The sequence below is a fragment of the Diplotaxodon limnothrissa genome, linkage group LG22 (genome assembly GCF_057381915.1).
Source record: "Diplotaxodon limnothrissa isolate DT_005_m linkage group LG22, D_limnothrissa_male_GT1.1, whole genome shotgun sequence".
Lineage (NCBI taxonomy): Eukaryota > Metazoa > Chordata > Actinopteri > Cichliformes > Cichlidae > Diplotaxodon > Diplotaxodon limnothrissa.
Genome location: NC_140616.1, coordinates 19,461,804 through 19,485,434, shown reverse-complemented (window position 1 = coordinate 19,485,434; position 23,631 = coordinate 19,461,804). Strand labels below are relative to the sequence as shown.

At 42.6% G+C, this 23,631-nt stretch overlaps 1 protein-coding gene across 1 annotated transcript in view; it reads left to right on the top strand.

The window, feature by feature from the left end:
* elmo1 (engulfment and cell motility 1 (ced-12 homolog, C. elegans)) overlaps window positions 1–20,154 on the top strand; it is a 72,924-nt gene extending 52,770 nt beyond the window's left edge. Inside the window, exons 17-22 of the mRNA XM_085347043.1 lie at window positions 10,667–10,830; window positions 12,964–13,076; window positions 16,614–16,721; window positions 17,111–17,193; window positions 19,136–19,213; window positions 19,870–20,154. Coding sequence (XP_085203169.1) covers window positions 10,667–10,830; window positions 12,964–13,076; window positions 16,614–16,721; window positions 17,111–17,193; window positions 19,136–19,213; window positions 19,870–20,070 — 747 coding nt within the window. The 3' untranslated portion in view covers window positions 20,071–20,154. The remainder of the gene's footprint in view (window positions 1–10,666; window positions 10,831–12,963; window positions 13,077–16,613; window positions 16,722–17,110; window positions 17,194–19,135; window positions 19,214–19,869) is intronic.
* Window positions 20,155–23,631: the final 3,477 nt, after the last annotated feature.

Genomic DNA, 23,631 nt, shown 5'->3' with positions numbered 1-23,631 from the left:
GGAGGAAGAGGGACTGTTTGTGTTGTTGCCTGGATGCGGAGGAGGAGGCGGAGGATGGAGAGATTGAGGAAAGGAGTAGAAAAGGCAGGCATAGATGGAGAAGATGGGACGGGGCAGAGCGGCAGAGAAAAGGGGAGGGACAGATGGGGTCATGTAGACTCGGCGAGGCGTAAACAGGTTAGACCGGGACCCAGATCGCATCCTTTTCATTAACAGACACACACTCGGTCACACAAATATAATCTGTCTTATAAGCTCACACCCACAGCTACTTACACTGCATGCGCACATTTCCCTGTTCACCTACCCCCCCATTAGACTCCAGGCATCATCTGTATTCCTGTTCGAGTGAGTGTGTGTGTGTGTGTGTGTGTGTGTGTGTGTGTGTGTGTGTGTGTGTGTTGGGGGTTGGGTTTTGTTGTTGTGAATGGGATTACTCCACATTACCAACACCCACTGTTTGTCACCAGAGGAATTCAATGCCACTACTACTGCTCTCCTCTACTCCACACTGTCTCTCTCAGCCTTGGATGAGCTTCAACCAGTGTTTTAGCCAGAGGGGTTTGACACAGGATTAGAGCGAGGTCAGCCCCAGACTGTAGAGCAGGCGTCTGTGCAGTACTGCCAGTACCTGATTTTATTTGTTTGGGACACAATGCAGAGAGGATTGCGGTCACATGTTGTGCTGCTCACCCTATTATTGTGATGATGGATAGCATCTTAGCTGTCGGGTGAACTATACGCTGCTGAGGTTAAAGCTGAAATGATTAATCAGTGAAATTAATATGCTGACTAACTGAAGTTAAATCGAGAACTAGATACTTTAGGTAGTTTGTTAAAGTCATCACGCTTTTTGAAGTCTCTTAAATGTTAGGATTTGTTGCCCTTTTTTGGTGCTAATGTACACCAATGCTATATGTAGGATGTAGTTCTCCCTCTTCCTTTCTGCAGCAAATCATCAAACTTTGACATGTTATCCCAACTACCCTCCCCTAACTCCCAATTGGTTCCTGCAGATTGCTGCCCCTCCCATGGGCTGGTTGTGCTGGAGGTTTCTTCCTGTTAAAAGGGAGTTTTTCCTTCCCACTCTCACCAAGTGCTTGCTCATAGGGAATCATCTGCTTGTTCGGGGTTTCTCTGCATTATTGTCGAGTCTTTACCTTACAGTGCCTTGAGTTAACTGTTGTTGTGATTTGGCGCTAGAGAAATAAAATCAGTAGTATTAACATCTTTCAGCTGCTTCTTTATTCACAGGTTTTTGCCATAATGGATAGATCAGCATGTTTGATTTTACACACATGTTTCCGACATGACCCTTTCAGGGAACTGTACCTTTTCCCAGTCGGTTTTTGTTTGTTCATTTAATTAAGAAAAATCTCTGTCTTCTACAACGGTTTCCTGTAACTAGTGAACACGCTGAGATATCAATCTGAATTTTGAGGCATGTGTTTGAAATTTGTCTCGAACAATCAAGGGTCACGACTTAGTCTGCGGCCCAGTTTGGTAATGACTGATTAAAGTAAAAGGGTTTTACCACAACCAATACACATTTCTAAGCACTTCAAAAAAAATGTCTCCCACACAGCATGAAACAGTCAATTAAAAGTCCATCTATATTTTTGAAAATACGCTCAGTCAGTGTGGGATTCTCCTTAAATCATGCTTGTTTATATGTTTACATTTCAATTTTCTGTCATATTTTTTTTGAGCAATTAAAATAAACATGCAATACTGAGCCACTCTAGATTTACCAGAGTATTTCTTGCCAGGGCCGGGATTTATGCCAGCTGCGTCCTGGATCGAGCTTCATTCTGAAGTCATCAATTCTCAGAACGAAAGCATTGCATGTCTTACTTTAAATCAATACTGGAAATGTTTATTTGCAGTTTCAGCCCTGTTAATGATTGTATTCTCTAAGTGACAAGCCGAGCTCTATCACGAAATCCATGTGTCTGGTTATCGGTGATCAGTAAGCTGAACGAGAGACCTCGAGCGTGGTGAAGGTAGCACTTCAGCTAAAGCCTCTTTTCCTTTTTTTTTTTTATTGGTGTTTGACATTTCTGTTCCTGCCTGTGGTGATATAGAGGAGAGTAGATAATCTGCTTTGTTCAGCCATGTTGAAGAGTGACTATCCCAAGTGGGATTATTCACATAGCAATCCCCAAAAGCCCTTGGTACTGTAACTGCAGTTCAGAGAGTCTCTCATCAGCCCAACCCTGATAAATCGCTTGCTTTTTTAGAACATAGAAATGTGGTTTTTAGCTACTATTTCAGCTTTATTTAATGGTGCAGATCAGCTAAGGCCGCTTAATGCAAATCAATGCAAATGATTTCTGACTGTGCTCTTTAGCAAGCGGACACTTCTTTCACTTTGCCAGAAGGTTCCCATAGATGCATGCATACTTGATTAATCGAGTGGGTGCCGGTGCGTCCAGTCAGAAGTGATGTGACAGTAATAATTGTGAGTGCAGGTGACGAAGGCTTTGGGCGAGTGCCATGTTTGGATTCCAGAAAGCGGCTCGGGACAGTTGGTGAAAAGTGCTCGCACACACCACCATCAATATGCCAACAACTGTGACCGCTGCTGTCCGGCTTTGTATGGAAATGATACGTCTGATGGCGAAAGGGCACCTCCCCCACTCCTCTCCCACAGCGAGACCCCTCCTCATTTTGTTATAGCACACTGGCTTTACGTACCTCAGCAACTCTGCAGATGTTTACGTTCCTCTTTCCTTCCCTCGATTTCTTTTTGTCTTTCTCTCTCCTCCTCCTCCTTAGTCGTGTCTCTTGACCCCTCCCCTTTCTCCCCCTACACCACCACCACCACCACCTCTATTGTTGAATTCAGACAGGCTATTTATATCTTTCTGCCTGGCTGCTTCACCTCCCACTCCCTTAACAAGGTTTTCTTTATTGTTTTTGCTTTTTTGGGTGCACGTGAAAGCGAGCGCACACATGTGTGTTTGTAAATGCGCCGCAGCAAAGTGGCGTATTTGTGTCTGAGTCTTTCTACAGAGCACATGAGGTTGCGTTAGCTTGGTGTGTGTGTGTGTGTGCTTTTGTTGTCCACATGGTTTGAGTTTGTAGCAGGAGGACGGTCCGGATGCTTAGCTGTGTTTCTGCGCTGGGATTTCGTTCTTTTTTTTATGAGTACATTAGTTTTTCATGACTGTGTGTGTTCCTAAGGGGGTATCTCTGATGTCAGGCAACGTTGGCCCACTCACACTGAGAACACCAAAGCTAAGCTCACTAATCAGACCAGAGAGATCATCAGTCATTAGCATCAAACCATCTGAGCTGCACAGGCAGAGATGCAGAGCTAACATTTTTTTGTTGTTGCTGTTTTTGTTGCTTTGTGTCAGGATAGAGATAGTCTTGTCTCATCTTCACAACAACAACACACTGAAAATCAGCAGGGGAAGAGATGAGTAAACTCCAGTTTTCTTGTCTTTTGATGCGGTTATTTATCTATCTCTTCATTTATTTATGTGTGTTTGTGTGTCTCTGTGTGTGTGTGCCCAGCAGTCAGCAGTATATAAAGTCTTCTTGCAAGAAAAGTCTCTACAAAGGTTTTGGTTGTGTGTGGGTGAGACTTATTGTGCATATGTGCTGAAGGCCCTGTAATTAATATTGAATAATTATCAGTGATTAATTTAAAGCACCTCCTCTGTCTGCGGATTGATACTCGTGTGCGGGAAAAGGAGACAAACCCAGAATCTCTCTCTGTCTGGTGTTTTTTTTCAGTACCTCACTTTCCTCTGCCGACAACAAAAAGACAAGATGTATGATTGCAATTACCACTTTGGACTAAATATGCAAGAGCAAATCATGTGCACAAGGATTCATATTGTTCTTTTGTTTTTTTGGCTCTCTGCTCTCCTCCTTCTATTTGATATTTTCTGCAGCAGGTGAGAATTTCTATTCAAGCCGCATCAGGAGACAGTGGTTGCATACGTAATGGCATAAAGCCTGTTTTGCACAAATCAATTTTTCCACCGCCGTTCTAAATTAAGTGAAGCGCAATAAACTTTACGTCCTGACAATGTCTGGATCCCACTGTGTGTAGAAAATCACTGCTGTTGCATGGCTTCTGCAGCGTCTTCCATATGCTTTTCTGTACAGTGCCAAACTTGCACTTTTAGTGTAAAAGCTCTGTAACTGGCCTAAGTAGGAGCTGGTTGCATTATTAATGGGGAAGCTGTGTGATTTAGTTTTCCAGACAACTTCAGTCTACCCAGCATTCATGCATGAACGAGTGCTCTTAGGCCCTTTCCCCCCCCTTATGCATTACTTCATATAATTAAATAATACCTGATTTTATGTCCTTGATGAGATTGTTAATCACCACCAATTTACTGTGGGACAATTAATGCAGAATGTTCATATTTCCAGCAACAACTTTGTCATAATAATACACTCATTAATGCAACGCTGTACACAAGCCAAGGTCAGCGCTCGGCTTTCATCAGCATTTCTTGATAGACTTGCAGTAAGTGGCGATTTCCCAAGCGACTCTCTTCTGCGGTCATCCATATGGGCTGTGCTGCGCCTCACACAGAGCTGGTTGTTGAAAAAGAGCTCCTCTGACAGTTTGTCTCAGCATGCATTGCTAGCCCTCTAAATATGGCAACAACAGCAGCCAACAGCAACAGCCGGTGTCGACCCAGCATCACTCATGTGGAAGGAAGACTAGAACCGATGCAAGGACGGTCTTCAGATGTGGTTTGCGGGTACGTGGAAATATTAGGAATTTCCATTAATTACTCAACTAATTGTTGTGTGCGCTAGTGGTGCTTGCTCCTACTGAGTAATGCTTGGGAGAGGAGGAATACAGCAGCGTATGTGCACTTTAAATGTGCACATTGGGAGTGTGTAGAAGTGTTTTGCCTACAGTACAGTATGTGTGCTTCTCTGTGGTGCAGTAATGCTGTCAAATAGGTCCCCGAGGCATTGACTGAAAGAGAATGGAGCTGCTTTTCCCTGCGCTTTTAAAGTTGCATTTACCCCGTACCACTCTATTTTATTTCATTGAAATACCCAGATATCATGACTCCTTGCATGTCAGCTGTAGGGGGGTTTGGCACATGATTGAAATTTTAATGGATGAGACTAGCGCCTTATCCTCTCAGCAGAGTTAACATAGAGCCGCGACAAAGTTTGTCAGTAGAGTCTAAGAAAAACCAAAGGCTGAAGTGGTGCTGTGACTGCCTCGTTGTTCTGTTGCCGAGCAGTTTGTTTAAGGTAACTCCAGTGATTTTCTTAATATTTTCCTTATATACAGTACTGTCAAAAGACTTCTGCCACCCCTTATTTCTTTAGATATTGCCAGGAAAATGGCAAATGGCTGCAGCAATTTATTGAAATGTCAGGGGCCATGCTGAAAAATTAACCCACTGCCATTCAAAGGCTTTCCAGGTGGTATTGCATGGTGGAAAATCCAATGGTACTTTTCTGCGTTCATAATTTCATCACTTTTGATGAAAGATCTTCAACACCACTGGCTAAAATGCAGCCCCAAACCATGACGGTGCCTCCACCGTGTTTTACAGATGGCTGTAGACTCTCTCATCACCTCCTCCATACTTAAAGAAATGAGGGGTGACTTGAGACTTTTGCACAAAGGGAACATTACTATCCCAGTTATGATAATTATTACTGATATTTAAAGATATATCCTCTCAAGTTCCTTTCAGTTGTCCCCTCTGTAACCAGGGGACAGCAGCTAGCACGCAGTCGTTGTTTCAGCTCAAGCTTTCAGTGCTCCAGACCAGTGCGAAGCGGTTAAAGCACAACACTATGCCAGTGTGTTTGTGCTGTCTGACTCCTGTCAGACGGAGATCTGTGTTTTGTCGTGCCTCCCCAAACGTCTTCTCACACAGGCTGCAGGGCTGAGTTAGAGCAAGAAACCGCACATTTGGCATTGTTGGCAAAGATTACTGTCACTATGATTTCGGAAACAGAAACCAGAGTGAAACAATGTCTGTATTCACAAAGGAAGCTCGTCTTAATATGGATTTAATAAACTAGGCAGCTTGCATCATCGATACTGATGTTTTTTCCCAGGATGTTTTACAGCTTTGATGTAAGTCGTATCCTACCTATAAATCTTCAACCACATACAGATTTATATTTTTTCTTTATTTTTAAACTCTGCCTTTTTATCAGCTTTTAAATTTAATACAAACCGTACCCACCTCCCCTCTCCAGGCAGCGTGATAAGAAACGGGCATCTTTTAATGTCCATCTCTGTGGCATTGTTTTACTTTCAATGACATCATGGTCAGCTCTCAAGAAGATAATTGTTTACTGAATGTGGGACATCGTTGCAGGGAGGAGAAATGTAATGAATGATCCCCTTTATTAATTTTTTTTCTGCTAGTCACTTAAAAACCCCAAATCTGACGGGAATGAACTTGTATGCGCAGATAATTATTGCACAAACACGTGCTGGCGTACATTCCTTTTGTATGCGAGCAAGCGTGCATGGTTAGTCTTCTTCATTTACGGCCTCATTGGCAACGTGTGAGATCGACTTTTTGATTGCTTTCACTGAGTTATCAGCGAAGTCGTTATTCTGTGATTACTGCGTTGTTACTTTGCCCACCAAAGTCTTACCAGGACAATCTCCAGTTTTTACCACACAGGCGTGAGTGGCGGGTGAGCAGTTGACTGGCAGCTGGTAAATGATGTCATTAGCATCTCTCAGGCAAATGGAACGGCGGTGACAGTCGATTGGTCGTTGAGAGGGGGAAGGTAATTTGTTCCGGCCGATGATGGAGAAGCCGACTAGAAGAAAGGAGAAGGACGAGGAGATGGGAGCGTGGTAGACGCGTCAGTGGCCGGCTCTTCATTACATGGACTTGATGGCTCATGGGATAGCATTTAATTACTTTTGCCAACTCTTGCTCTGCTGTCCAACTTCTCTCTTGCAAAGAGCTACAAGTAAGAATCACTGACTGTTGTCTAGAATAGATTAGTGCATGAGGGGGAAAATGGAGAGAGGCAGAAATAAAGATAGAGGCGACGACCGGGATGAACGATTGGCCACTTAAATCATCTAAAGTGTACTTTAAGATGACGCCATTCCAAAAGCGGAGCCTAAATTTGGTGCTGAGGATTTCTCAGCTCAGGCGGTAAAAAGTTTGTTTCAGCGTTGACGTCATCTCACCTCTGCCAAGGTGCTCTCTGAGCAATCGGTGGATAACAGAGAAGGATGAAGATAAAATATTCATAATGCCCTGTTGTGAAAGGACCATGTGTTCGTATTAAATGTGATGAATATTCGCAGTGTTAATTAGCATCAGAGCAGCCACATGGGCCAACAGAATTGTTTTCCCGGTGAAGACATGACTGCAAACAAGGCATATTAATGAACAATCCCCAGAGACAGCTGGGCTGAAACACCAGAGCTGGATGGCGGTCTGTCCCTGGAGATTGAGATTAGGTGAGAAAGCAGGCTACAGGTGACAAGAAGATTAGAAAACGTCATTTCAGGGGTGGTCTTCAGTGTACTCCAGATTCCAACTGCAACTGTTTTTGTCACGGTTTTATTATTTTCTTTATTTTTAAAAAGATTCTTAGTGACATAATGTTCCTTAATGGCAACCTGACACCTCATTTGTAATCCTAATGGGGAAATAAATTCATTTTAGGCTTAATTATCACTTTTATAGGCGTGTGTGTGCAAAAAATGATGGGGAAGTCGGTGAGGGTGTGATTAAAAGTAGGGGAAAGAAGTGATGAATCTCTGGTAGCGTGATTGCAAGTTGTGGCTTCATCCATTTGCAATTTTCAGCTCAAAGAGGAGGATGAGGAGGAGGCTGGGGTGAGGGGCTGAAGCTCAAAAGGCAGTCTCGGGGTGCTGTAAACCTGTCACAACCTGGACGCCTGTTTCACCTCGTGAAAATATGGCATTCATGTTATGAGGATGCACAGGTGAGGACAGGACATGGAAAAACAGATGGAGAAGTCATCCAACAGTGGGAATATGGATGTGCATGGATTTATGTCAATTTAGTCCCGACTGGTGCAGAGGGAAAACGTCAACACTCGCCCTCTAGTGGACACACTTTTTGGGGGGGGGGGGCGTTTACGTTTTTTAGCCTGTTCATGTTGCACTACTGCACATCAGTTAGTAAAGAGATTCATATCTCATCACTAGAAGAAGCCACATTGTCCATGCAGTTCTTTTTAAATATAGTAAATCATAACATTTTTACTCAGTGAGCATGTTGGTTTCAAAGAGCCCTCGTGCACAGCTGTCGGGATTGTTATGAAAATGAAATAATGAGGTCAATACGTTGCATAAATGGGCTTTATCTTCATCCAGTATGGAGCTTCTTTGTGACCAACCAAAGATCCTGATTTTGGCTTTTATGCGCTCCGTTAGGGGGGATTTGAAGGATGCACTTTTGTACAGTCGTTGATGTTTTGCATTAGTTATAGTGCCACTTAGATTTGGATTATATTAGAGAAAAACCACAAATCCACTAATGCGAGTCTGTGTCTGGGCTTTGTAAATGAATCACACTGCATATGGTCAAAGTCTCAGCTCTGTAAGTGATTCTTCAGAGGAATCTAATGGCCTGTCATATCTGGTCGCTTAAATGTACTAATTTCAGAGGCCAGCTGTAACATTGCCAGTGTGCTTGCGGCTCTGTGTAACTCCCTCTCTGACCTCCTGACACTCCTTGTCTCCGTGCTTGTCACCTTTTTGCATGTGTTTAGTTCCCAGGATTAATTTGTTGCCCATTAGTTTGGAAGTCAGTCATTACCGCCTCCAAACATATTTTATTCCAAAAGTTAATCCCCAGATTAAAGTTTGTAATCGGTTACAAAAATACTTTTTTGTGGTGAAAGCTTAATACCAGCATTTTACCACGAGACTCCATCAGATCTAGAATTAGACATGGGTTAAGTTCTTTTTCTGGCAATATTGCTGAGCTGCTCCAACTTCCCCACAGGAGACTTTGGGTCAAGGCCTCCTCTTAATGCTTTTTAACACAGAGTACTGCTGATTCTGATCTAAGAGGATTAACTTCAATCGCCTGCGTCATCTGGAGTGTTTTTGTTTTTTGGTGCCGAGCTGGGGTTTATTCTGTGCCTGCTACACTTTCACCAAGTCCAACCTATTTTTAATGCCCTCACCCCTAGATCTGAGTAGTGTGAGGCCACAGGTTAGCAAGTTGATGAGTAATCGCTTTGCAGTAAAAACAAACAAGAATAATATTACGTAAGATGATGTTTGGGATCTTAGCTGGGTTTTGGCATAGCTGTTAAGAATGGGAAGCTGAAAGATTTCACCGATCACGAATGTAGAAGTATCCATTTGTTCTGTGCACGTGTTAGCACAAAACATGATCTCAAACTCTCATCATCTCCTAATTTAATAAAGTTTGTAAGAAAGCGTCTCCAGAGGCTGGAAACAAGTGTGCTCTTAAGCACTCGATCAAGCCAAATCAAAGAGAACAGAAGGCGGACGTTATTTCTTTGCATCACCTCAGTGTGATTCGATCTAGCGAATCAGCATCTGCAGGCTCAAACGGCGCTTCTGACAAAGTTGATCTGTCATCGTATCTGCCGTCACATCATCTCCAGTTAGTGGAGGAGCAGTGCTTAGCCAGAGAGAAACGGTAAAAAGTGTTTTTGAATGAAAGCTGCTCTCTTTTTGAAAGTTCTGTTTGAAACTTTTCAGGACGTTTTCAGTCAGATTCCTTTTTCGTGTGTTGGGAAAATGCGTTCGCAGATCAAGAAAATTCAGGATCTTTGGATCACACCAGTGTTAACGTTCTAATTATGCAAACTGCACAAAGTTATGTCAGAGCACAAAGTTAAATGGAAGCAGCTGTCATCGAGTGTTTGAGCACAGGACTCATTTTCTAAAATGCTTCAGTGTGACTAGAGAAGGATGAAGAGCTTTTATATGCATAGCCAGCGTGTTACTGTCATAAACCTGGTTTATTACTCGTCCTAGCTTTTGTGTGATTTTAACCATTCTTTATGGTTTCTGGCACTTTTGTTATGTCATGATAGAAACTTGTGTAAGCTCTTCATTTGTCAGAGAATTTCCTTGCGTGTGTTTTTTTGAGTTTTCTTGCGTGTGCTGCACACCAACACGTCAATTACTGCGTTTCATTTTTATTGCACGAGCAGTTAAAAGAGGTCATTTATTGATCTGGCTCTGTTGTCTCTTTTGTAATTGCTCACTTCAGACAGTGTGCAGATGCTCTAAAATAAATAATCCAGAAATGCTTTTGATGACTTTGAAGAGCACTCCTATCACGCTTCTGCACCCATTTCCAAAAAACTGGTTTTAGCTGAATTTTAATACTGTGAACAAGTTCTGTCATGTATTTCCCCGATATACGATACTTTTATTCGACTACCCACTGCTAAACTGATCTCCTTTGCTCTTTTTCTACTTGATGCCCAATGAACCAGACTGGATTAGAAGCTCAAGTTCTGGAAAAAATAAAAGGCATAAATCCTTTTGGAGTGAAACGCTCCCCTGAGCCTAAAATTTGGGTGGGGTTAGAGTCAGGGGGGTGATTTTGACTTCCTGTGTCTTTTTAGATGTAGTACACGCTCTCTGTCTTCACCCATTATGTCTCCTGCACCCTCTATAATCTCATCTTGCGCTCTTTTGCTTCTCTGCTCTGCTGTGCAGGTAATGCAGGTGGTGAGGGAGCAGATCATGCGAGCACTCACTGCCAAGCCTAATTCCCTGGACCAGTTCAAGAGCCGCCTGCAGAACCTGAGCTACACAGAGATCCTGAAGATACGTCAGTCAGAAAGGATGAATCAGGAAGACTTCCAGTCCCGCCCCATCCTGTGAGTCATGCAGTCATTTTTTTTGTTTGAGTTTTGTTTTGTTTTTTTGCATAAACTCTAAACTTACAAAAGCATGCATTTGACAGAGGGTTATATTGTTTGAAGTGTTACACCAAAGCTCTCAAAAGCAGCAGCCAAATGCTTTATTTAATATGAATAGTAGCTACTAATGTTTTATTCATTCATGTTGTAGAGCTTTGCAGGAAAAGCCACTCTGAAAACAATGAAAACTACAGCTAGGTGATATTCCTGCTGGTATATGGAAGTGCATGAGAGCATAATATGTGTCTACAAATAGCTGTAGTACTTTTCTCCTGATCTCCAACTTGGCCCACAGCAGGTTGCGTCTGCGCTTTGCTCTTGTAATTGAAAATATACATAAAATTCAAATTGATTGCAAAAGGTATTCCAAATGAATACTCCATTAATGACCCTCCTGCTCACTGCGCTCGGAGAGCTAGCCCGTAATAGATCACTCATTCAATGATGCAGGTCCGGTAATGAAGAGCATTGTTTTGTCCTGCCTGTATTTAATGGAGTAGGTAGCACTATTGAAAAATCGTTGCATCAAGAGAGCTTGTCCCTTTGAAGAGTAAACAATGCCTTAGGCAAGGGCTTATTGAATCAATATTGGAGGGGTAGAGAGCAAACTTTAGTAAGCAATTAAACCCGGTGAAAAAAGCAACACAAAATAAAGAAAGTTGCACAAAAGTTGTTATATAATCATATTTAACAGATTGGTTTGAATCACTTTCCTGGTTAATCTAGCACACACCAATTCATTGCTGCGTCCTTCATTAATGAGGAAAAGATGAGATGCACCCAGTCTATGTGAAGTGATTTAAAGCCAAGTGAAAATGAAACGGCACACTTTAAAACTGTGTCACAGCTGTGGAGAAGAGCTGAGCATCGCAGAGCCTCTTCTAAAGACTGCCGTCGGAGTTTTCCTCTAATCTTTGCAGCACGATTAAGAATTGTAAACACAATGAGCTGAGCACGTCAGACCAGATATTTAAACGAGCCCTGCTTTACTCGCTGCGACCGCTCGCACTTCTCTACTACAAATTATTGGGGGGAATGAGTTAAATGAAAAGAAGGTGAAGCGACACTTTCACTTCACTTCAAAGCTGCCTGTCTTTGTAGACGTTCTGAGCTTATTATTTTATGTAATTTGAGATGTACAAAATCTACACCTTAATTCAATTGTAATAAGTGGCCAAGTGTACATTACCAGGAGGCCCATGCCTCATTGCTTTCATCATTTAAACACTTGTTAACAACCACAGTGCCTTTTTTGCGGAGGTCTGTTCGTACAAGACGTTCAATTTTCGGTGAATGGATTCAAATTAAAACTGAGGAGCTGCTTCCCGAAAAGACGAAGCAACAAAGTAATCTGAAACTCTCAGGCAAAAGCAGCCTCGCCCGTGTCGACCTCAGTCATGAGCGCGGCGCATGAAGTGGTAAAGACGAGCTATCGTCATCCATCCTTTCCCAGCCATGCCTTTCTCACTAGCTGTTTCTTTAAAGATGTCAGAGCGAATGTCCTAACACAGATCGGTGTAATGACTGGAATCACCAATGAGGCAAATACATGCCTAGGGAGGGCCAAGCAGGGAGACGGATGAAGGGAGGAATAAGCGAGTGAGCCCGAAGGAAGACGACGATGCGATCAGGAACGCCGAAACATAAAATTCTCACAGTCAGTAATATTTCGACGGTAGAAAACAAATGTATAGTAAATGTGATGAGAAAGGACTCAGCTGTAATAATGATGGAGAGCGGCACTGCTCAGGCAGATGATATACATAATTCATGTTGACCGGTGCTGTGTGCTCTGCATTCGTATGCAACGGAAACAACACACATACATGAAGCTGCATGAATAAACGAGAGGAAATCGAGCAGATGCTTCAGAAACACAGGTTTCCGCTGATCCAACCTCACGAGATGCTGTGACATATTTGCTGTGAAAGTGTATGTCTGTGTGTTTTGGCCCTCTCTGTTTCATTTCCAACAATCTTATTGACTGGGAGGGTCTTGTGACTTCGCTGTCACCGGCTCGCCACACCGGGTGCGGTTAACGGGATTTAAACAATTCTCTTAAAGCAAGGGTGTGTGCTTGTTTTTCGGCAGGGAGCTGAGAGAAAAGATCCAGCCGGAGATCATGGAACTGATCAAGCAGCAGAGGCTCAACAGGCTGTGTGAGGGCACTTGCTTCAGGAAAATCAGCAGTCGCAGGAGGCAAGGTGAGGCGCAGCATTTACACATGTACGCGCACAGGAGCAAACACGAATTTACAACCTTACAAACTTGACTTTTGGTCATACGCATCAGAATCCACTGCCACGCCTCTTGCATCCACAAAAGATCTGCTTCTGTTTCCTCCTTTGTCTTCTTCTGTTCTCTGTTTCCATCGCCTTATTCTCTTTTCCATGTGAAAACACCACGGGAGATATTTTATCTGAGGGGGATCTTTGAAGCTGTGGACTGCTGTGCGTCTGCCGTCATGATCGCTCAGAAGTTTTCTGGCTCTCTGAGCCTTTGAGGCAGACACATAGTGAAACTCTGCCTCTCTCCTCGCTGCATACAGAAAAGCAGGAACACGCGTGTCTGCCTTGAGGTGCACGCGCGGCGTCTTCCGTCTCCTTTTGCTTCTGCACATACAGGGAAAGGGCGCGCTAACAAATGCAAAGGCGCATAAAGCCAAAAGCCCTGTAAACACACTTCTGTTTGCTCTTCTTCAGACACATTTGAGGGGAAAGCTTTGAATGGAAAGAATGAAAGATGACTGTGATAATCCCCAGTTCTACACTACAGAGGATGTGGTGAAAATATCAACCCGGTGTATTGCCTTTAGAGAATAACACGAGTGTGTTGTTCAGGAGATATTAGGACGCTCCCATTTAAAGCAGCACAATGGAGATGAGAGCAAAAGGAATAAAAATTGAAAATCCGGCAGACTGCTTGCATTCAAATCATTCCACCTAATATCGCATTTCACACTCGCTGCCACGAGAGAGAAGGAGCAGAGAGGAATAAGAGAAGCGGGAAAGAGAGGAGTAGCAGGTATAATATACTGCTCTTCACTCACAGAGGATTTAATCTGCCTGAGGCCTCATCCCTTCACTCTTCTGTCCCCCCACCTTTCCATAACCCCTCTCTGCCACTTTTGCCTCTACAAATACATTAAATTAAAAAAAGGAGCCCAGTGACAAGCTTAGGATGTGGTTTGGTTCGCTGTTATTGCATTGCTGTCAGAAGCTACCCTGCAGGAACTGTACTTTTCAATAAGGCAAATCAAACTGACTGACTGAGTTTAGACCTCGTCCTTTTTTTCTTTTTTCTTTTTTTTCCCTCCATGCACCAATTTATTCTGGCATTTTAAAACCTGATCACTGATGCATTCATCTTGGCAGCTGTCATCCAGATGTTGTCATAGCCGGATGACGGAAACGGAGAAGTCGAAAAGAAGCACAGAAGTGAGGGAGAAAAACAATTGAGTTAAAAAGATTATTCAGGACAGACGTTCAGGTGGAAACCGTCAGCCGGATTAAGTGTCTGATCTTCTTCGCTGCTTGTGGCCGACTGATTTACGCTTGTCTAGGTTTTCCGGAGCAGCATGCTGTGATTGAGCTCATATTACCATATCATGGTCATCATTACTTCACAGAGATCCTAGAAAGCTTCTCAGTGGAACTGGGAACACGCAGCCTATGTGGATCCTACACAAAAAGAAAGCACGCTGGACCCTTTTAGAACACGAGTGTATGTAAAGCTATTTTGGAGCCCTGCTGGATCTGACACCAGCCTGTGGGGTTCCACCGGCTTTAATCTGCTGCAACAGCGCGCTAACTATAGCCAAGTCATCTGCCTGCTACAAGCTAGCTGTAGCTGATATCGCCTCTGAGGACTCTGAGGAGATTGCCGTTTATCCACAACACTCCTGCACCCCCATTCATCAGCGTCTCTCTGTGGCTTGCTTTGTATCCTTCCTCTGCACGTGTGAATTTATGCATTCTTTATTTACTTCTTCCTTCATTAATACATGTTGCTCCTATCTGTTTTCCCACTCTATCTAAATCTCTAAGGCTTTGTTCTCGTGCCGGTACTGACAGCAAATTCATGCATTGAAAAGTGAGAAGCTCCTCTTCTTGCAAAGCTTAAGAAAGCAATGCCACTACGAGGCGATCATGCTTACCTAGTCAAAATTTTCCTTTATCTTTGGTGCTTTTCTTAGACAGATTTCCCAGTTATTACTTTATTAAGTCTCTGTATGCTGGAAGTGTTTATTTTATACATGCAGTAAGTTAGATGGGCTCTTACTGTCCCCTCACGCAGTCCTCAGCACTCCACGGCTTCTTGTGTGATTATTTCAAAGACTCTCGTTCCGACATAAAATATTAATTAAGCTGACTTCAGTGCATTTGAATCCTCTCTCTACTCCCCATGCTGCCCATTACAGGAAAACACTTTTTAAAAGGTCAGCTTGATGGCACTTTAAAGTTGGAAAGAGTGCTATGTGTGCCGTCTTAAGTGCAGGATACTGCAGGCACTTTGTGTAAATGCAAAAGTAAACTTTAAAATTTGACCTAATTCTGTTAAACGTTATCGCTCACCAATGTTCTGGTTGCTGACTTTGTGAATGTTACAAGTGATACGAGAGATAAGTCTAACATCAAAGACAGCAAGAAGACGAGCATGCACTGCTGCACAGACACACCCTATCAGTTAAGATGAGCAGTTTGAGAGCCTCCCATCCCCTCACAGCCACTGCGCAGATCTCTTCTCAGCTCCCTGTGGACCAGTTCCACTCGAACCAATGGCCTGGCAGCACCGACTGTCTATTTTCAACAATTAGGATTTGGACTGTGCACGCACCGAGCCGAACTCCCCAGTCTGTGCACTCTTTCTGCCAGCTCAGCTCGATGCCCCACCTTGCCAGGAAACGGCCGACAAACACCAGGCTGGAGGCAGAGGCTGCTGATGGAGACAATAACCAGCAGTGTGTACAGACACAACTGGTGCTGAAGCTGCTGGGGGATTGCTCAGGAGAGCGTCCACGAGAAAAACACACCAACACGATTTTGACTTGAAGGGTCCTCTTAACGGTTACAATGATGTGACAACCTATGCACAGTAAATTTTTTTGCTCACCTAATTTTAGGCCACTTTTTTAAAAAAAAAAATCAGATAATATTTTGCTGTCGTATATAGCTGATATAATTGATGCTTTATCTTTGACAGCCTTTGTAATGTTGGATGTGAGCTTTGATTGCCTTTTAGAGAGAACCTTAGCTTTTGATATTAAAAGACTGTCATTTTTTACCTCATTTCCACAGTCTTCACAGAAAAGTAGCTTGGATCCCATGTCTCTGCCAAGGACCCGATATACACTTCGTTTAATCAGGTCACAATTAAGGGTTCATGCTCTTTTGAGCCTTTTGAGTGAGAGTTAAAGAAACCTGGATGTCCTTTTGTGATCTTGAATCGACCGTGTTTTCTGCTGTTGAGTCATTGTTCGGTGAAGAAGGCCGCCAGTTTTGTTGTTTCCCCTCCAGATCCCTCCCTCCCTCCCTTAGTGGAGATCATCGTTGCCCATCTGTGGATTTTCCTCAAGGCTGTTTTATTTTTTGACACATATTTTTTGCCATGCTAATTTTCTCTGCTGTTGATGAGTCATGCAAATCCATACCCATGTGATGCCTTTGCCAGCTACTGCTTATTTCATAACACCTCTAAATCTGCTTCTTACTCCCTTCTGTCTTCCTCATCATTTGTTCTAGATAAGTTTTGGTACTGCCGTCTGTCTCCGAATCATAAAGTCCTGCACTACGGAGATCTGGAAGAGAGCCCTCAGGGCGAGGTGCCCCATGACTCTTTACAGGACAAACGTGAGTAAAACCTTTAATAGTTTGTTTGTTTTTTTACAGTATTTTAGCACAATTTCTATTTAACTGATTTCCCAATGACTTGCAGAGGAAAATATTTATCAGTATTTTATGTTGATTTCCTGCAAAAATGTGTGTCTTGCTGAATTCAGAGACGAGCAGCAGTCACCGACACTAACAGTTGGCTTTTTACAGACAGTGTTAACATCAGTTTTTCTTGTGGGCCTTGCACAGTGACAGATTTGGGGAAAATTTAAAGTTTTAATCACTTGAAGGAAAAAGGAAAAAAAAAAAAAACAAGAACCCATATGGAATAGCACAGTTGTCAAGAGGATGATGATGATGTTGTTGTTGTTGTCGTTGTTGTAAACTCACTTCTGTCCTCTCTGCAGTGCCTGTGGCTGATATCAAAGCTGTTATCACTGGCAAAGACTGTCCTCACATGAAGGAAAAGGGAGCCCTGAAGCAAAACAAGGTATGTGTTTGTGTGTGAACGTGCGCACACACATGCACGTGCACATGTGCATGTGTGTGGGCGGGTGGGTGTGTATCCAGGCGAGAGAATGAGTTCCTGTGTATGCGAGAGTTGCATAACGAGGACGTCGGTTACATAATTTCGCTTTAGGAAATAACACAATAACTTGCGTCTCAGCGCTCTGCACAGAGGCGTCTCCGTCAGAGGCCTCGCGTAGAAATAAGTCACCGAATAGTCCGTTAGTTACAGACGACAATTACGCCAGAGGCGCTAAAAACGTGCTGGCATCTTTTCTTCGCTGTGAAGGTGTGATAGTAACGTTTGGGCGCGCCCTCTGCGGTGCCTCAACCAGGGTGAAAGAGCCATCATGTCTGCATCTGTGTACACATCAGCTCTTCCTCGTTCGTACTTTTCCTCTGCAAACCCTCGGCCCCCACCCACGGGACTCCGATATATTGGATCTTGGATAAATAGCCTTGAAGACAAAGGAGCACGCCTCCTCTCTGCTTTGTCTCTTTTATTACCTTGTCGATAAGCGCAGGTCTAGGAGAATGACCTGAGGGGGGTCTGTGGGCTGTCTAGCAGGCCTGTCCCAGCCTTGTGAATAAGAACATAAGCACATTTCATTACTCACTGTTAGAAGACCAGCCAAAGTCACCTCTACAGACTTGAGAGCAGAGCAGGCAGTGCACCGTTTGTGGGACACTGGAAGAATAGAGAAGTGTGAAGTGTTTCCATATTATCTCCCAAATTCCTCCAGATATGTTACGTTACAGCATCACACAAATGATTGGAGGATATATGACAAGTGTGGATGATTGCATGCTTTGCTGTATTTCCACAATGTTCCAGCGATTTATAATGGGACCAGTTTATGTGGGGGGGAAAAATCATCATCATCTAAAAAGCAAGTGCACATTTATTATTTAAAAAAATATATATTGTGGGAAAGAGGAAATTAAATTAACCCATTACCAAAAAGACTGCTGCAGCACCAGTAAAAGGTGCATGCACTTAATAAGTTCATAAAAAGAAAAGCAGAGCGGTAACAAATGAACACGATCTGTCTTTTAATTGCACCAAAAAAGAGAGGAATTAGCTTTGAGGTCATAAACCTGGAAAAACTAACAATGTTGTTCATTTAACACTCATTTCCTGCTTACCGCTGAAACGCTCAACAACTGTTTCATGAAATGCACGGACATCCTCAGGAATAACTTGATCTACAGTATCCAACAACCAGTCACTCCATCAGCTGTTCTTTGAGTTAAGTAATTATAACAGGTTCTTTACTGAATCAAGAGGGTAAATATAGTAACGACTGCCCTTTTAGATGCTCACTGTGTGAGTGTGCAGCTTAAACCGGCTGCACAGAGTAGATAGAATTACTCTCAGCACTACTTTGTTTTTCTTTCCCTCTCTGAGTCAAATCTGACCACAGATTCTTTTAAGCTCTCCTCAGCTCCAGGCTCAGCCTCTGACTGAGTAATCCCCTACTGGCTTCGTAAAACCAGACGCTAATTTCACACAGATAAATTACTTGCATACATCTACAAATCTGGCTCTGTCACTACACTGTCCTCCTTCTCCGTCCAGTTAATTTCATAAAAGAGACTGAAGTGAATTTGTCTTTTTTGTCCCCGATCCCCAGCCCCTACTGTTATTTTACAGTAGCTAATATAAAAAGATCCCTACATATATCTCACCGGTACCGGATGAGTTAATGTGCAGCTGATATAACAGATGGTGATGGGACGTGGAGGAGAGCAGCATCGCGCTAGTATGGCAGCATTGTACTGTAAATCTCACCTGGTATTTCTTCTTCTTTTCTTTTTTGCTTCTACCTCTCTCTCCGTCCCACCTCCTCCACTCTCACTCGGTCTTTGCACCATTTTCTCCGCCTCATATTCTCCCTCTGCTTTTCACTCTGTCCTCTCTGCAGGAGGTGTTAGAGCTGGCCTTCTCTGTCCTCTACGAGTCGGACGAATACTTAAATTTTATCGCTCCTGACAAGCATGAGGTAAGCTGACCCTGCAGTTGTTGACAGTGTCACACAGAATGAACGTGTGGGATTACGCATAGAGATCCAATGCATGGTTTATGCAGGTATAGAGCTGACACTTAAATAGTGGAAAGATGCCTTTATGGACAGATATAATTTCATCGAAAAACAAGTATAAAGCTTGTGCAGGTAAAGTGAAAAAAACATGTTTTCTGACGTGTAAAGCATAACTAGAACTGTTTAAACGTTGCACATGAAATGATGAGCGTTCATAGTGCACCAGCCTGTTTGCCGTTGGCTTGGAATGAACTTTATTTGGACTTCTGACTTAACAATGACTCGACCCAGTTTGCCTGACTTCATTTTAGTTTGCCCCAAAAGGCTTTAAGACAGCTCTACTTATAAATATCTGATAGTCCTTGGGGAATGTGGCAAATAGAATTGCAATGTTGGTGGTTTTTTATAGATTGGGGCCAAATATAACTCACTGTAAACAAAGGTGTAATGCCTGAAAGCTTTCGCTGAGGAATGTAGAAACTTTTTGCCTTTTTTTTAAGGTGTTTTCTCTGTTTCGCAGAGTAGATTTTAGAGGTTTTGTTCTTTGTGCCGTACCTTTTTTTTTAACCATTCTTATGAATATTCTAATTAACGTGCCTCTGCCCGTCTCTCCGCAGTATTGTGTGTGGACAGATGGTCTGAATGCCCTCCTGGGTAAGGAGATGACCAGCGAATACACCAAATCTGACATGGACACCCTGCTCTCTATGGAGATGAAGCTTCGCCTCTTGGATCTAGAGAACATCCAGATTCCAGAGGCCCCGCCCCCGATTCCCAAAGAGCCTAGCAACTATGACTTCGTTTACGACTGTAACTAGGTGTACGACCCCACAAGCCCGAACCCGAAACAAACCCCAAACCCACTGTATTCACTGGACCGGTCCCCTTTTCTTATAAACTGGAACAAGAATAAAAAAAAAAAACAAAAACATATAATATAAAAAAATGAACTGTGATTGAAAGAAAAAAAAGGATTTCTTGAACTATTTTCCTCTTGCTTCTTGCTAGATGTTTATAAGGGAGAAAATGGTGCGTATTAACGATAACTGTTTGCACTTGAGGGACTTGGGGGTCGATGCAGAGTCATCACGTTGCCATGGAGAAGAGAAACCAGGAAGTGTTTGTTTGGCCTGTCGTTGGTCGTCCCACGTCTCCTCCTCCTCCTCCTCCTTCTTCACTCTCCTCCAGTGTCTGGTGTTTGAAGACATTCACCCTTTTCTTCTTCTTGGCTGCGGCGCTTACTGTCATTTTGCTTCAAGAATATTGTGGACAAAAAAAGCTTAGAAATTCCATTGGATTGTCCTTCCTTTATGTTCATGTTATTATTGTTCCTCAGGGCTTTTGTCACTAGGGGGTGAAGGCTATAGGGATCAAGATGGTGGTTGTGGGATTCAAGAGCAGGGAAGGACGATTGGGCGTCAACGGGGAGGGGGGCGTCAACTTCCCAGTAGTATTTCCTGTCACATTCCCACTTACAGTAGGACAATTGTGGCAGCTAAGTGTTTCCCAAGAGGCTGAATTACCTTTTAAGATGAATACTTTTTAAAAACAGAAAGAGAAAAACTAGTGTCGTCTGTCTACTCTGCCCTGCTTCACATGTAATAGAGACTGTTAGAAAAAGTCAATCCTTGAAATCCAGGCACTGTACCACAGTAAAAAGCCTCTTTTTGAAATATAAATGTAATTATCCCACCACTGCTTATTGCTTATTGTACACACCTACACAGTGGCTTTGCCATAGAACAACTGTAAAAGCGCCACCATTGTGCAACACGCGCTCAAACACACACTTGTCTCCCGCTCGTTTGGGTCTCTCGTTGTAAAGACTGCTGTACACAACATTCCTAAGCAATATTTTAGCTTTTTTTTCTTTTGTTTCGTTTATCATTTGTAAAATGACTACGATTTAGTGATTTTGCTTTAGAAAAACGAAAAAGAACAAAAATTGTGAACGTGCCGGGTAGTTAGTATTGCAAAATGTAAGTTAGTATTTGATCAAGGGAAGTTGACATTTTTTGTGTATGTTCAGGACCATATGGCCACAAAATTGAGAGTTTATGTATTTTTTTAATTTAAAAGCAGATCGTGGTTGTTATTTCTAAGTATGATTTATATATTCCCCCCTCCCCCTTCCTATTTAATGCCTTCAGATTGTTTTGTTTTTTTCTTTAGGATTTTTTTCAAAGCCCCTCAAAACTGCTGTTTACATTAAAGGTTTAAGAACTGTAACCACTCTACACTGTGCCTCTCTTCATTCACAAAGCACAACCGCAAGGGTCCAAGACATGACTCGTGATGAAAAGCAGTAATAGTAATTTCACTCTGTACTGAGACATTTATTCTGATTTGTCACTCAGGCCGAATCCTTTTAACAATGAAAGACACATCGCTATAATTAATAGGTAACGGTCCTATATGCTATAACACAAATGAAAGCACTTCGATATTATCTGACCAAATCGCATGTTGGCGCAGGATTCAATTCACAGGCATATGAAGGAGTTTTGTGTCAGTCTGCATCTGGACACAGACTTTAAGATCATCAGTGTCAAACAGCTACACTAACGCAAAACCATTTTAAGAGAAGTTACCAGACTTTGATGAAGTATCACAATATGGTCCTAAATTATTCTTGGCTTTAAACTTTAAAGTTTGCTTGATAAACCCAGATCCAGCACCAGGGTTCTTCTGGGCTCTTGATATGTGATACAAGATTTCGCCAAACCAACTTGTCTGGACCAGACATATTGCAACTAAGTTAAGTGGGTGTTTTCCAGTCTGTTCACCTCAGTCCTTTTCTTGGTTCTTGAGTTAACCAGGTTTTTTCTCCAGTGCATCTCAGTCTGCAGATGTCTTGGTTAAATCCTCAGTTTCCAAAAACAGTCAGACTCACATCTTGATATCTTTACGAACCTTTCGTTGACCATGACAAGCTTTCGGCAGTATAGATCGAGTCCTTCACTTCAAACGCCACCGAACTTTTCACGATTTTTGTCAGACTGTCTAGCAATTCTTTAAAGTGGTCTTGAGCAAACGTTTAAAGACCTTCTTTGGTCATTGTCTACTTTTTCACTCCTTTTCAATGCAGTCCTTGTACCTGAAAATTTTGAAAGTGATGTTTTGGTTTGTTTTTGAAGCCGTTTTATTGTAACTTATCACTCAAGCATTAGAAAAAAGCACCTAACTCAACCAGTGTTGTGTCGACACAGACAACTTAACTCATTCACTGCCACTGACGTCTATAGCCGTCAATTGCAGTGAATGAGTTAAACCCATTGACTCATGGCTGGCAGTGAATGAGTTAACAAAGAACATATTTAAGACTAAATTTCTCTATGCATTTTATTAGAAGTAGAATATTTTTTCCCCATTTCTTTAGTTGAGTCTAACCAAAGATCATGCATAAAATTGTATTTTTGCACAATTAGCTACAAACTTGGGATCTCCTGCCATGGTGTGCAGTGAGTCCTTTAAAATGTGAGGAAACTGAACAAGTCAAGGACAAAAGAAGAACTGTCAGGTCTTAAAAAAAATATCTGGGGCATATGAATAGAATCTGAAAGTCGTGTCCTTAAGAAATAGGGAAAAGCCCTGACACAGGACCCAAGAGATGCATCTGTCCCTTCAGTTGATCCATCAGCGGTTCACTGAGGCCCCAACCTGAAATGGTCTCAATGGAAAGGTGGCTGTCAAGGAATCATTCTTAAGGAAGGAAACTGGGAGGAAAAGGCTGAGATATGCCAAATTATAGAACAACTGGACTGTAAATCAGTGGCACTTGTATTTTTTGGTTCAAATCATGGTCAATAAGTACACAGCTGTATGTCAGCCAATAGTGTTGCTGATTCTGTCAAAACTGATGGAATGGACACAGAAAAGTACCATCAGATTTAGATCCGCCATTCAGTACCAGCTCTAAAATACCTGCTTTGTTTTTTAACATAAGAATCACTCTGGCAATGCAGTAAAAGCAAATTTGGATAAAAACAGAATGGAAATATATCAGTCATGGATTGGTCTCCCCATTGTTAGTGAAGCATTGTAGGATCATCTTGACTAAGGATAAAAACTCAGCTAAAAATAACCAAATAATGCAAGCTAAATAAAAACGTTCAGCATCTGAACAGTAAATCATAAACAGCACACACCTTGCATTCAGGTGGGTGAGAATTGTCTTGGTGAGTAATAGTTTCTCCACCATCCCACCTCACAGACCTCCTGCAGAGACCGCAGGTTCATCTCCGTCTGTCCAGAAGCTGTTACAGCTCCATTCAAAGCAACCACAAATGTGGCATTTTATGTTGTGCCACTTTCAGAGCAGGCATTTCTCTCACAGAGAATGTCGCCTTTAGTAAAGCAATATTTCATCTTTATGAATC